General features: G+C 45.5%; 1 protein-coding gene across 1 annotated transcript in view; it reads left to right on the top strand.

Annotated features, from left to right (window-relative positions):
* RETREG3 (reticulophagy regulator family member 3) overlaps positions 1–15,244 on the top strand; it is a 30,271-nt gene that overhangs the window by 12,056 nt on the left and 2,971 nt on the right. The window contains exons 2-8 of the mRNA XM_054457621.2: positions 5,213–5,319; positions 9,828–9,858; positions 10,797–10,923; positions 11,553–11,637; positions 12,446–12,583; positions 14,136–14,218; positions 14,919–15,051. Of these exons, the coding sequence (XP_054313596.1) occupies positions 5,213–5,319; positions 9,828–9,858; positions 10,797–10,923; positions 11,553–11,637; positions 12,446–12,583; positions 14,136–14,218; positions 14,919–15,051 (704 nt within the window). The remainder of the gene's footprint in view (positions 1–5,212; positions 5,320–9,827; positions 9,859–10,796; positions 10,924–11,552; positions 11,638–12,445; positions 12,584–14,135; positions 14,219–14,918; positions 15,052–15,244) is intronic.

The raw sequence follows: 15,244 nt of genomic DNA, 5'->3' as shown, positions 1-15,244 counted from the left end.
CAAGGTCAGGAGATCAAGATCATCCTGGCTAACATGGTGAAACCCCGTCTCTACTAAAAATACAAAAATTAGCTGGGTGTGCTGGTGCATGCCTGTAATCCCAGCTACTCAGGAGGCTGAGGCAGGAGAATTACTTGAACCTGGGAGGCAGAGGTTGCAGTGAGCCAAGATCGTGCCACTGCACTCTAGCCTGGCGACAGAGCTAAGACTCTGTCTGAAAAAAAAAAAAGAAAAAGTAGATTCTCTGGCCAGGTACAGCGGCTCACGCCTCTAATCCCAGTACTTTGGGAGGCCGAGGCAGGCAGATAACTTGAGGTCAGGAGTTTGAGACCAGCCTAGCCAACATGGTGAAACCTCGTCTCTATTTTAAAAATTTAAAAATTAGCTGGGCATGGTGAGGGCACCTGTAATCCCAGCTACTCGGGAGACTGGGACAGGAGAATTGCTTGAACCCAGGAGGCAGAGGTTGCAGTGAGCCAAGATGGCGCCATTGCACTTCAGCCTGGGTGACAAAGCCAGACACTTATCTCAAAAAAAAAAAAAAAAAAAAAAAATTCTTCCAAACAGCAAAACTTAATAGATCATCTCAAAGAACTAGAGTTGACCCCTCCAAGGTAACCAGGTCATTAATATTAATGTTCTCTTACAGGTTTATCAAATATAAAATGGTATAGATAAGTGTGTGCTTCTCCTTTCCTTCCAGCCCTCAACACAAAATTCCTAAATAAAAGGGAGTATCAACATCAGACTGATGTATTTTGTATATAATAAGGTCACATCATACTTGTCATTTTAGAGAGGTAACCTAGAAGTCAAGCGGTAAAACAAGCTTTGCAACTATGTGGATGGACACGATGTAATTGAAGATGAAGTACTTTAGAGATGGTATGGGTAAGGAATAGAGGAAAAAAAGGGAGAATTCCTCTGCATTCGTTTAGTCCTGCAATGTCTATTCATGCGGGCCAAAAAACTCACAAGCAGATATAACAGTGTAATAAGAAAAAAACTAAAACATTTTTATTTCTGTTTTTTTTTTTTTTTTTTGAGAAAGGGTCTCAGATTTGTCAGCCAGGCTGGAGTGCAGTGGCACAACCACGGCTCACTGGGGCCTCAGCCTCTTAGGCTCAAGCAAGCCTCCCAAGTAGCTGGGACTATAGGTTTGCATCACCATGCCCGGCTAATTTTTTTTTTTTTTTTTTTTTAAATAGAGACAGGGTCTCACTATATTGTCCAGGCTGGTCTCGAACTCCTGGGCTCAAGCCATCCTCCCACCTCAGCCTCCCAAAGTGTTGGGATTATAGGTGTAAGCCATTGCACCCAGCCGAAACATTTTTTGGCAACGATGATGAGCATGAGAACTTTCCAACTTGGCAAAAACAACTGCAAATACAGTCAACTCTGGAAATTCACACATGAATTATTCAGTTTGGGGACTGTGATAGCCTATTACTCCTTCTACCTACTGTAGGCTCACAATCTATTTTTCCTTACTGATTTTTTTTTTTTTTTCTCAGACAGGGCCTTGCCCTGTTACCCAGCCTGGGGTGCAGTGGCGTAAACACGTCCACTGCAGCCTCAACCTCCTGGACTTAACCAACCAATCCTCCTGCCTCAGTGCGCTGAGGCAGGGAGAATCAGTCTCTTGAATCTGGGAGGCGGAGGTTTCAGTGAGCGGAGATCGCGCCATTGCACTCCAGCCTGGGCAACCAAGAGAGAGACTCCGTCTCAAAAAAAAAAAGAAAGAAATAGGGTTGTCATTGGTGACTGGATTTCTGAGTTCTTGTTCCCGTCCATCCCTCATTCTTTGTATTATTTTAAAATGTTACTTTTAAAAATTATGGCCAGGTGTCATGCCTCACACTTGTAATCCCAGCTACTTGGGAGGCTGAGGCAGGAGAATTGCTTGAACCTGGGAGGCAGAGGTTGCAGTGAACTGAGATCGTGCCACTGCACTCCAGCCTGGGTCACAAGAGCAAGACTCTGTCTGAAGAAAAAAAAACGGGGGGCCAGAGTGCGGTGGCTCATGCCTGTAATCCGAGCACTTTGGGAGGCCAAGGTAGGATCACGAGGTCAGGGAGTTCGAGACCAGCCTAGCCAATTTGGTGTCTCAAAAAATTCCATCTCAAAAAAAAAGTACAAAAGGCCAGGCACAGTGGCTCACGCCTGTAATCCCAGCACTTTGGGAGGCTGAGGCGGGCAGATCATGAGGTCAAGATATCCAGACCATCCTGGCCAACATGGTGAAACCCCGTCTCTACTAAAAATACAAAAAAAATTAGCTGGGTGTGGTGGTGCATGCCTGTAGTCCCAGCTACTCGGGAGGCTGAGGCAGGAGAATCGCTTCAAACCAGAAGGTGGAGGTTGCAGTGAGCTGAGATCGCGCCATTGCACTCCAGCCTGGGCAACAAGAGTGAAACTCCGTCTCAAAAAAAAGTAAAAAAAATCTACAGGCAAAATGTAAAGTTCCTCAGCCAGTCCCCCATGTATGTATGTATATTCAAATGTACAGCCGGATAAATGTATGTATGTATGTATGTATGTATTTTGAGACAGTCTCACTCTGTCACCCAGCCTGGAGTACAGTGGCGCGATCTTGGCTCACTGCAAGCTCCGCCTCCCATTCTCCTGCCTCAGCCTCCCGAGTAGCTGGGACTACAGGCACCCGCCACCATGCCCTGCTAATATTTTTATTTTTTGTATTTTTAGTAGAGATAGGGTTTCAACAAGTTAGCCAGGATAGTCTCGATCTCCTGACCCCGTGATCTGCCCGCCTCGGCCTCTCAAAGTGCTGGGATTACAGGCGTGAGCCACCGCGCCCGGCCTTTATTTTGGAATGGAGTCTTGCTTTGTCTCCCAGTCTGGAGTACAGTGGCGCGATCTCAGCTCACTGCAACCTCCACCTCCGAGGTTCAAGTGATTCTCCTGCCTCAGCCTCCTGAGTAGCTGGGACTACAGGCACGCCACCACACCTGGCTAATTTTTGTACTTTTAGTAGAGACAGGGTTTCACCATGTTGTTCAGGCTGGTTTCAAACTCCTAACCTCAGGTGATCTGCCCACCTTGGCCTCCCAAAGTGTTGGAATTACAGGCTTCAGCCACCGTGCCTAGTCTTTTCGGAATACTATGAAATGCTATTTGTATGCTGTTCTAATCTATACATGATTTTCACATTGGCTCCAATATTTGTTTTTTTGAGACCGGAATCTCACTCTCTTACCCAGGCTGGAGTGCAGTGGCGCGCTCTCCGCTCACTGCAACCTCCACCTCCCAGGCTAGCAATTCTTGTGTCGCAGTCCCCCAGGTAACTGGGACTGCAAGTGCACCACCATGCTCAGCTCATTTTTTGTATTTGTTTTTAGAGATGGTGTTTTGCCATGTTGCCGAGGCTTGTCTCGAACTCCTGAGCTCAAGCAATCTGTCTGCCTCAGCCTCCCAAAGTACTGGGATTACCCACATGAGTCACCACACCTGGCCAGGGCTCTACAGTTCATGTTCACGTCACATGTTACTTAGGGGGAAAAAAGGGAAAAAATGACCCAGAGTGTAGCATTTATGCTATCTGTACTAATCTGTGTTTCTGAATTTCCTCATTTAATATTAAACCAAAATGGATCTGAAAAAAAATAACTACCTTAACATCTAAAAGAAAAAATTCCTTAGTATCATTAGATGTGTTCTCAATGTCAGATTTCTCAGATTGTTCAAAAAAAATTTTTTTTTTTTTTGAGACAGAGTCTTGCTCTGTCGCCCAGGCTGGAGTGCAGTGGCGCGATCTTGGCTCACTGCAAGCTCCGCCTCCCAGGTTCACGCCATTCTCCTGTCCCAGCCTCCTGAGCAGCTGGGACTACAGGTGCCCACCACCACGCCCAGCTAATTTTTTTGTATTTTTAGTAGAGATGGGGTTTCACCATATTAACCAGGATGGTCTCGATCTCCTGACCTCATGATCCGCCCGCCTCTGCCTCCCAAAGTGCTGGGATTACAGGCATGAACCACCACGCCTGGCCTCAAAATTTTTTTATGGTTGATTCCTTCAAATAAGAACTAGCTTTTCCTTTACCTTATTGATGTGATGCCTTACACTTATTGATTTTTTTGTATGTTAAACCGCCCTTGCAGTCTTGGGATAAATCTCATTTGGTCATGGTGTATAATACTTTTAATATGCTGCTGAATTTAACTTGCTAGTGTTTTATTGAAGATTTTTACATCTATATTCATAAGGAATATTGGTCTACAGTTTTATTGTGTCTTTGGCTTTGGTATCAGGATAATGCTGGCCTCACAAAATAAATCAAGAAGTGTTTCCTTTTTTTGTTTTTTTGGAAGAGTTTGAGAAGCATTTGTGTTAATTCTGGAGAAATTGCTTTTATTTATTTATTTATTTTGAGACAGAGTCTCACTCTCTTGCCCAGGCTGGAGTGCAGTGGCATGATCTTGGCTCACTGTAACCTCTGCCTCCTGGGTTCTAGCAGTTCTCGTGCTTCAGCCTCCCAGGTAGTTGGGATTACAGGCATGCCTCAGCCTCCCAGGTAACTGGGATTACAGGCGCACACCACCACACCCAGCTAATTTTTGTATTTTTAGTAGATACGGAGTTTCACCATGTTGGCCAGGCTGGCCTCGAACTCCCGACCTCAGGTGATCCACCTGTTTCAGCCTCCCAAAGTGCTGGGATTACAGGCTTGAGCCACTGCGCCTGGCCAGAACTTGCTTTTAAATATAGCTTTCATGCCAACTTTCTGTGTGACCTTAATCAAATATTTTTCAGGCCTCAGTTCCTATATCTGTAAAAAGATATGTAATTGAATTAAATGCTCTTGAGTGCATCTCTGTCAGTTTGTTGCCCTACACTAGGGTCTAATTTGGTAGAAAGATGTTTGCTTTCATTATAACAACCTGTTATCAAGGATGAATTTCTCCATGAAATTAATAGAGGTACAGACTGTAAAGCTGAAGGAGCTTTAAGAGGTTATTTGATTTAGTCCTCTGCCTTTACAGCAGCAAATTATTCTCTCTGCCCCATAGGTAGAGTAGTTAAGGTCCAGAAGGTTTAAATGATTTACCCAAGGTGTATAACTAGTTAAGTGTCAGAACAAAAAAAGCTAGACCTCAAGTCTGTTTACCACAGAGCCCATCGTACACACGTGGCCTTTTGTGAAATTAGGATAACTAGGTAAATGATCTTTCTTCTGTTTTTCTTCCTCTGTAGGTTTTTTGCCCTGACATCCCTTCGTCTTGTGTTTTTACTTGCATTTGGCTTGATGATCATTGTGTGTATTGATCAATGGAAAAACAAAATCTGGCCTGAAATAAAAGGTGAGTTTGGTAGCATTTAGAACAATCTGAACTGAAGATGGCCTTTCCTATAATTTGTACCTTTAGTATTAGGGGTTTATGAGGAGGTGTATGGAGCTGGGGACTGTCTTTCGAAGTCTGAATCATTTGCTTTAGGAGGCACTTGAAGGACTTGTGCCCCAATTATGGTTCCTTAGGGCTGGGTTCTGCCCTTCCCATTGTTACTAAGCACAGGAAATCTGTACTCACCACCTGAGCTATTTTTGCCAACATAATGGCCTGAGGAATAAGTAGTCCTCAAATGAAAAATAATAATTATCGTTATTGGACACTGCATCTTTATTGAGGCAGTACTAATTTACCTCTCAGGAATTTCTTTTAAATTGCTCATTTGCAAAACACTAGGCTAGGCAATTGTGACTCATAGAAAGTACCATGATGGCGGGGCGCAGTGGCTAACACCTGTAATCTCTGCACTTTGGGAGTCCGAGGCCGGTGATCACCTGAGGTCAGGAGTTCGAGCCCAGCCTGGCCAAAATGATGAAACTCTGTCTAGTAAAAATACAAAAAATTAGCTGGGCATGGTGGCGCACACCTGTAATCTCAGCTACGAAGGAGGCTGAGGCAGGAGAATCACTTGAACCCGGGAGGCGGAGGTTGCAGTGAGCCGAGATCGTGCCACTGCACTCCAGCCTCAGTGACAAGAGCAAAACTCAGTCTCAAAAAAACGAAAAGAAAGAAAGAAAGTACCATGACATGTGGTGTCTTTTTAAAAGCTAATATATACATAAACAAATGAAAAATTAAGTGGCAATTATAGACCAGTACCACAGATGTCACAGTGCAGTATGTGATTGGTATACTTATCATATATTTTTTCCCTAGCCTGAGAGTGGAACAAAGCAAAAGATTTGAACAGATCGAGAAAAAAGTCTTTCTAGAAAATCCAGTGGCTTGATTAGTCTGAGGAACCAGAAGTTGCAAAGCATTTCCTGACATCAGAGAATTGATCATATGGCCAGGATGAAGGTTCATTAAAGGGAGTGTTAGGAAATAAAACTGAAAGTATGTTGGGCTTAGGTTTTTTGTTTGTTTCTTTTCTTTTGTTCTGAGACAGAGTCTCACTCTGTTGGCCAGGCTGGACTGCAGTGGCATGATCTTGGCTCACTGCAACCTCCACCTCCCAGGTTCAAGTGATCCTCCTGCCTCAGCCCTGCTGGTAGCTGGGATTACAGGCACGCGCCACCATGCCTGGCTAATTTTTGTATTTTTGGTAGAGACAGGGTTTCACCATGTTGGCCAGGCTGGTCTCGAACTTCTGACCTCAGGTGATCCACCCGCCTTGGCCTCCCAAAGTGCTGGGATTACTGGCGTGAGGCATCGCGCCTGGCCCATTCTTTTTTTTGAGACAGAGTCTTGGTCTGTCACCCAGGCTGGAGTGCAGTGGTGCAATCATGGCTCACTGTAGCCTCAACCTTCCGGGCTCAAGCAATTCTCCCACCTTAGCCACCTGAGCAGCTGGGACTATAGGAACTTGCCACTATGTCCAGCTAATTTTTCTATTTTTTCTATAGACGGGGTTTTGCCATGTTGCCCAGGCTGGTCTCAAACTCCTGGACTCAAGTGATACACTCATCTCAGCCTCCCAAAGTGCTGGATTACAGGTGTGAGCCACCACACCCAGCCGACTTTTTTATTTTTATTTTTGGTTCATTTATTTTTTATTTTTGAGACGGAGTTTCGCTCTCATTGCCCAGGCTGGAATGCAATGGCACAATCTCAGCTCACCACAACCTCCACTTCCTGGGTTCAAGCAATTCTCCTGCCTCAGCCTCCTGAGTAGCCGGGATTACAGGCATGCACCACCACGCCCGGCTAATTTTGTATTTTTAATAGAGTTGGGGTTTCTCCATGTTGGTCAGGCTGGTCTTGAACTCCCGACCTCAGATGATCCGCCTGCCTCGGCCTCCCAAAGTACTGGGATTACAGACATGAGCCACCGCGCCCAACCCTATTCTTATTTTTTAACAAACTAGGTCTCACTGTGTTGTCCAGGTTTTGGAGTACAGTGGCGTGATCATAGCTCACTGCAACCTCAAATCCCTGGGCTTAAGTGATCTCCCACCTCAGTCTTCCAATTAGCTGGGACTACAGGTGCATACCACCACACCCAGCTAAGTAAAAAAAATTTTTTTTGAGACAGAGTCTCGCTTTGTTGCTTGGGCTGGAGTGCAGTGGTGCGATCTTGGCTCGCTGCAAGCTCTGCCTCCCAGGTTCAGATGATTCTCCTGCCTCAGTCTCCTGAGTAGCTGGGATGACAGGCGTGCACCACTATGCCCAGCTAATTTTTTTGGTATTTTTAGTAGAAATGGGGTTTCGCCATGTTGGCCAGGCTGGTCTCGAACTCCTGACCTCAAGTGATCTGCCTGCCTTGGCCTTCCAAAGTGCTGATATCGCCACCACGCCCAGCCAATAATAAAGATTAATTTAGTAGCATTTTTAGGACCACATGGAAGGAGGAAAAGTGGAACAGGATGACCTGTTAGGAGACTGTGGCAGTGTCTTTATGAGAAGTAGTCAGAGAGGCCTCGGTGAATACAAATGATGGATGGCTTGGAGAGCTGTGAAGAAGGAAAATCAAGACATAAATAGTTGGGGCCAGGTGCAGTGGATCATGCCTGTGATCTCAGCACTTTGGGAGGCCGAGGCAGGAGAATTGCTTGAGCCAAGGAGTTTGAGACCAGCCTGGACAACATGGCGAAACCTTGTCTCTACAAAAATAAATAAAAAAATTAGCCAGGTATGGTGGTGTGCACCCGTGGTCCCCAGCTACTTGGGAGGCTGAAGTGGGAAGATCCCTTGAGCCCTGGAGGTTGAGGCTGCAGTGAGCCATGATCACACCACTGTACTCCAGCCAAGACAACAGGGCGACACCTGTCTCAAAAAATAATTACTATTATATATGTATAATAAAAGACATAAGTGGATGGGGGTTAAAGCTAAGAGAGTGGCAGAATGGCATTACACTTAGCAGGCAAAGGCAGACAGGAAAGTTGGTTTGAAGGGGTGAGAGAGGAAAACTGATGTAGATTTTAGACATGTTAATTTTGAAATGTTGGCAAGATATTCAAACCAGTATACAGGTTTTAAATACATGCCCATCATATTTTATAGAGACGTCAAGGAATCGTGTAGTTCATCTGCCTAGCTAATGGCTGGTGAATATCAAAAGACTTAATACATCATTCAGGTAGATAATGGGTCTCCCCATTTTTTTCTTTTTTTGGTTAGAGACGTCTCACTGTGTTGCCCAGGATGGACTTGAACTCCTGGGCTCAAGTGATCCTCCTGCCTCAGCCCCTCAAGGAGGCAGAACTATAAGTGAGCATCACTACACCTAGCTCTGGGTCTCTTTTAAAGAGAACAGGCAGGCTGGGTGTGGTGGCTCACACCTGTAATTCCAGCACATTTGGGAGGCTGTAGCGGGTGGATCACCTGAAGTCAGGAGTTCAAGACCAGCCTGGCCAACATAGCAAAAACCTGTCTCTACTAAAAACACAAAAATAGCCGGGCGTGGTGGTGGGTGCCTGTAATCCCAGCTACTTGGGAGGCTGAGGCAGGAGAATTGCTTGAACACCAGAGGTGGAGGTTGTAGTGAGCCAAGATTGTGCCACTGCACTCCAGCCTGGGTGACAGAGTGAGATTCTGTCTCAAAAAAATAAAGAGAACAGGCAGATTTTGGCTGGGTGCGGTAGCTCATGCCTGTGATCCCAGCACTTTGGGAGGTGGAGGAGTTCGAGAGCAGCCTGGCCAACATGGTGAAACCCCATCTCTACTAAAAATACAAAAATTAGCCAGGTGTGGTGGCGTGCGCCTGTAGTCCCAGTTAGTCAGGAGGCTGAGTGAACTGAGATCACGCCACTGCACTCCAGCCTGGGCTACAGAGCAAGACACTGTCTCCAAAAAAAAAAAAAAAAAATTAGCCAGGCATTGTGGTGGGCGCCTGTAGTCCCAGCTACTCAGGAGGCTGAGGCAGAAGAATGGGAGGCGGAGCTTGCAGTGAGCCAAGATCGCACCACTGCACTCCAGGCTGGGCGACAGAGCAAGACTGTCTCAAAAAAATAAATAAAAAAAGAGAACAGGCAGATTTCTAGGGTTGGAGTTGTTACAACGTACCTTGTGTAGCCTGGCACAGATTGATGTGTATGGGCATCCCAGACACACTCAAGGGGTGAGATGGACCATTTTTCTTGTACACCTTGGCTTTCAGCTGAGGTCATTAGAAGGGGGCTCAAATAGTCCATTTGGACCTCCCTTCCTTCCCCTCAAAAAATTAGTAGGCATAAGTGATTATTCCCTTGTCTGCAGCTCCCTAACTGGCAGTATAACACAGTGTCTCCTTTTTTATCGGCTATTACTGTTTTCTTTTCCCCAACCTATTAAAACTTGAGCTGTCAGACCAACAGCCTAACATTTTCATGTTTAGTTTTCCCTACCAACTAATGCTGGTGTTTGTTTTAATATTGTAGTGCCAAGACCCGACGCATTAGACAATGAGAGGTATGGAACACTAATTAAATCCCTTTTTGTTGCTCTGATTCATTCTCTTGTAATATTCTGGTTACGTGTTGTTAACCCCGTGTTCTGGACACACAGTGTAAGCTGGGAACCTAGGCTGTTCCAAATGATCATTTTAACACATCCTAAAGTTCAGGCAGCAATATGTTGAGATGGCCTGTGTCCTCTGATCTTTACAAGAGAAGTTTCTGAAAAAGAAGCATTACAGTGCCCCATAACCTGACATGCCAGGGAATCAGCTGCATTATTCAGTCCCAGTGAGAAAACTTAAAGGCAGCTAACTTCGTCTCCTGGCTTTTATACCAGGTCATTTAGTGTTTTCTGTGACCTCTGGCTATTTAAAGTTCCCAGTCAGAAAACACATTGGTTCCTGGCATCAGCAAGTCAAAGCCAAAGATTCCTCTTGTGTCTTACAGCTCCTGCTTTCATTTCTCAGTTCATCCACTCCATTTGTTTGATCCAAGGAGTTTTCTCTGCTATGGTTTATTTTGGTTTTGCTTTATTTATTTTCTTTCTGAGGGGCACATCCACCATTTCCTCCCCCTTAGCAGCAGTGGTGTCAGTCAGACTGTGCTCACTTTTATCCCTGGATTGCAGTCACAGGGAATTGCAATGGTCTGAGTGCAAGGAAGAAAACGTTTCTAAGCACAAAGGGCCTTGGAGCTGGGGGCAGGTTTACACACGTGGATTGGGCTGCTTGCTCGTAGGGTGGAGTTGTCAGAACAAGTTTGTTATCCTTGTACCTAAATTCAGGTTTCAACCTGGTGAGCCAAGAAGAAAGTCATGCTTCACCTCCAAAGCACCTGGGCCTAGTCACTCCCCAAACCCCATTTAAAACCAGAAGCACTGGCTGCCTGCACAGCAAGATGGGGGGACCCTCAACACCCTCCTTTCACAGCTCCCCCTTCTCTCTCCCATAGCTGGGGCTTTGTGCACCCTCGGTTGCTCAGCGTGCCCGAGCTCTGCCACCATGTAGCTGAAGTCTGGGTTAGTGGGACCATTTTCATAAGGAATGTTTTGCTTTTCAAAAAGCAAAACCCAGGCAAGGTAAGATTCTTCCCTTTTTCACTTTCATCTCTGGCCTCTTAGTTCAGTTCATGCTAAACTGAAACAGCTCCTTTACTACGTGTCTTCATTCAAGAAAGTAAAGACTTATGATGTTTATAGAGACAAAAGGAAGCTATAGGAAAGGCCTTCTGACCAGCCATTAGGACTAAAACAGGAGCTTGGTGACTGCTCATTTGGTGTGGTTGCCACTTAGATGAGGCCGTTTTCTTGCTTCAAGATGGGAAAGAAAGCTTTCTTGTGTACATTCTGTGTCATATTAAATATGTGATAGGTTGTTGTGTTTTTTGGGTTTTGTATGTGTGTTTCTGTTGACTTAAAAAACCACCACCAACATTGCTTTCAGAGAGAATTTTTGGCTAAGTCCTATTCAAACCAATTTCTTGGCATGAAAGGTGTAGCCCTATGGGGTTAGCCATATAAAAGGAGTTTGAATAGAAGGGGACATGCTCCTTTTCTTCCCAAACAGAATCACTGTTGGATGCAACAGTGGCTACACGTCCATGCTTGACTTACAGAGTCTTTCGATCATATCTCTACCCTAACCCTCCACACCTACCCCAGTCCCCTGCCATGTGGCAGAAACTTAATACTCTTTCTTGATTCCCCAGTTCTGCTTGCTGAGCTGTGGGATACTGACCTTTTTGGCTGTCTTGGGCCGCTACGTCCCTGGGCTTCTGCTGTCCTACTTGATGCGTAAGTATGACATATGCCTCCCCTACGAAGTGTACCCTGCTCATAGCTTTCCAACTGTGGCTAACTCTAGGTCTGGGGAGAGGACTTTTATATTTCAATTCTCTAGGATATGACCTTTGCATATTTTCATGACCTGTTTAGTGTCATGAAAATACCCTTCTTAACTTTAGCAGGCTCTCCACATACAAAGTTCATTTCTTACCAAGTCAGAAATTGATGAGGGTCCACTAACATATATTGTTTGTATTACCAACTATAAAAGACTGCCTGTCCCTGTTTAAGGAGAGAATTTTTAGAGCCAGGGTATTGTCAGCAGAACATAACTCTTGGGGATTTCTCTACTAGGTTTTATTTATGCCAGAGTACTTTCTTCCCACTTAGAGCATAGTTTTGTAAATTTAGTTACTTCCTGTTGGCATGTACTCAGCTTGCTTGGGGCTGGAAGAACTAAGTACTTATGCCTGTGGCTTTTGTATATCAAAACCTCGCATGATTTGTTGTGTAATTTTTAGGCATTGTTACCATTTATGGCTCAGTGACACCCATTGCCAGGTTCTGCCCTTGGCCTGTCAGCAGCATACTGTGCTGTGCACAGCCCTGCACTAGGCTCTGTGGGTGGCTATAGAAGTCCCTGCCCTCAAAAACTCCTTCATGTGTAGGGGAGACTGGTGAAGATGACCGTCAGACTTGGGCAGATATGTTCCACACTTTGTGTCCAAGCCCTAAGGACCAATAGCAGCGCTACAGTTGGGAATGTTTTTTGCAGCCCCTTCTCCATTTTGTCACTGTTTCCCATGCCTCCTCATAGTTGTCACTGTCATGATGTGGCCCCTTGCTGTGTACCACCGACTGTGGGATCGAGCATATGTGCGGCTGAAGCCAGCTCTGCAGCGGCTGGACTTCAGTGTCCGTGGCTACATGATGTCCAAGCAGAGAGAGAGACAATGTAAGTGTCATGGTGTCATTCTTTCCACTTAGGCAATTTGGGGCGAAAAGGAGAAGCCCATAGGTCTGACATACTGGGTGGGTCCTCAAAAGTGGAAGTGGGGGGTAGTTGGTGGGGGTGAGGATTGGTAGGTAAAAGTGATATTCTGTTCTAGGGAAACCTGTGTAGGCTTGCCAGTTTTTATCATTTGGAATCCTAGGCTCTCGTTTTAAACCTAGCTGATAAAAACTCAAGTCGAATAAAAGCTAGACAGTGAAGATAAATTCCTAGTATTTGTGCTTTTTTTTTTTTTTTTTTTTTTGAGACAGGGTCTCATTCTGTTGCCCAGGCTGGAGTGCAGTGGCATGATCATGGCTCACTGCAGCCTCGACCTCCCAGGCTGAAGTGATCCTTCTACCTCAGCCCCGCCAAACCCTTCAGTAGCTGGGACTACAGGCATGTGTCACCACATCTGGCTGATTTTTAAATTTTTTTGTAGAGATGGGGTCTCATGTTGCCCGGGCTGATCCTGAACTCCTGGGCTCAAGCGATCCTCCTGCCTTGGCGTTCCAAAGTGTTGGGATTACAGATGTGAGCCACCGCGCTGAGCCCAGAGCAGATCCTTTCAACTCCTAAGCCTGGTCTCTTTTCACTAGTAAAAGCTGCCTCCCAAAGGTGATTAAAAACTGCTGCCTCAGAGGTTGTAAGTATACTAGCCTGAGATCTATGCAACACATTAATGATGGTAGTACAAACTTTTCCCTCCCTTGTGTGGTCTTGTCAGGTTTTGTGTTTTATGGAGTCCTGGCCTTCAAAGAGCCCTGCACTTGGTCACCAAGGCCCAAGTCCCCTTGGGGCAGCCAGTTGAATAATACCAGTCCTCAAAAGTCTGATTTAACAAGGTGTGCATCTCCTTTTGCCCTCTCTCTGATCATGTCTACTTAACACCTTGACGTTAGGTCTGCCTTTAGCCATCCAGACAGTTGTTGACAAAGCCTGGTATTTGATCATCTGACCAGAATAGAAATGTGTGCCAGCCCGGGCGCAGTGGCTCACGCTTGTAATCCCAGCACTTTTGGAGGCTGAGGTGGGCGGATCACCTTAGGTCAGGAGTTCAAGACCAGCTTGACCAATATGATGAAACCCCGTCTCTACTAAAAATACAAATATTAGCCAGGTGTGGTGGTGAGCACCTGTAATCCCAGCTACTCAGGAGGCTGAGACAGGAGAATCACTTGAATCCAAGAGGCAGAGGTTGCAGTGAGCCGAGATCGCGCCATTGCACTCCAGCCTAGGCAACAAGAGCAAAACTCTATCTCAAAAAAAAAAAAAGAAAAAAGAAATATGTAGAGCCTGGTGGAGAGGATGTTGGAAGCTGAGATATTTTCTCCTGTGTTATCAACTCACCTTGCATTTAGGCTCAGCAGCTCAGCCTTCTGTTATTATTATGTAGGCTTAGAGCCAGATTCAGAGAGGCTCTTTGTTTTGTGTTCTGATTTTATGCCTTTAAAGTCTAAAGGGGATTTTACCCTGGTGGGAAGGTATCAAGCAAGGCTTTGTGCTCTTCCCACAGTACGCCGCAGAGCTCTGCACCCAGAACGAGCCATGGACAACCACAGTGACAGTGAAGAGGAGCTTGCTGCCTTCTGTCCTCAGGTATGTTGAGTGTGGGAGCTGCTTCACTGTCCAGTTTTCTTTAGCTCCCTTTTAACCATCTGACAGCTCACATTTAGGCCATAACCAGGTTTGAGGCCTTAGACTCCCCTTGTTCCCAAGACCAGTAACAAGGAGAGAAGTGAGACTTTGTTCCTAGATCTCAATTTTTTTTTTTATCATATCATTCCTCTAATCAACCTAGATCTCAATTAGAGCCTGATGCCCAGCACCGCTCTTCCATATCTCTTTTTACCCTACCATTATGGAAGAACTTCTGCAGCTGATATGATCATCTTTTAAACAGCCCAGTTCACCCTTGGGTCTGTGCAGTATGTGTATCCTCCTACCACTTTGAAAAGTTATCTCTGGATCGATTCTTTGCCTTAAAGTAAGTGGGTAATTGACTCCCCCAAGACTGCTTTTCTTCCTGTGCTTAAGAGGTTATGAATGAGTGTTTTCTTTGGGAGAGCAGCCTAAAAGGGGTCAAGATTTTTTTGTTATTGTTGTTACTTTCACATGTATTGATTTAAAAAAAAATAAAGGGGAGGGGGAGTTTTCAACATGAAGTTACCATCTATCCCTGGTTACATTGATGGCCTTTGGATAACTAATGCTAGCTGATTAGTAAAGCTGTACCTGGTGACTACACTTGATTCCTGATGGCATTATCTCACGTTTGTTGGTCTTTTCTTTTCATAAGCTGGACGATTCTACTGTTGCCAGGGAATTGGCCATCACAGACTCTGAGCACTCAGACGCTGAAGTCTCCTGTACAGATAATGGCACATTCAATCTTTCAAGGGGCCAGACACCTCTAACGGAAGGCTCTGAAGGTGAGGGGAGCTTTTGACCTCAGTTGCTGATGGCTCTGTTGCCTCTTAGCTTTCCTGAACAGAGGGGATACTGGTACTTGCTCCTCTCCTGTTTTCTGAGCTATGGATCAGGTGGCAGAGCAGCCTGAGGGCTGTGGCTACAGCCAGGATGGCACTGCTGCCCTTCTTGAAGACTTTAGTCCCTTAGTAGCCT

Source organism: Pongo pygmaeus, chromosome 19, assembly GCF_028885625.2.
Source record: "Pongo pygmaeus isolate AG05252 chromosome 19, NHGRI_mPonPyg2-v2.0_pri, whole genome shotgun sequence".
NCBI classification, from domain to species: domain Eukaryota; kingdom Metazoa; phylum Chordata; class Mammalia; order Primates; family Hominidae; genus Pongo; species Pongo pygmaeus.
This window is presented reverse-complemented; position numbering and strand designations above follow the sequence as displayed.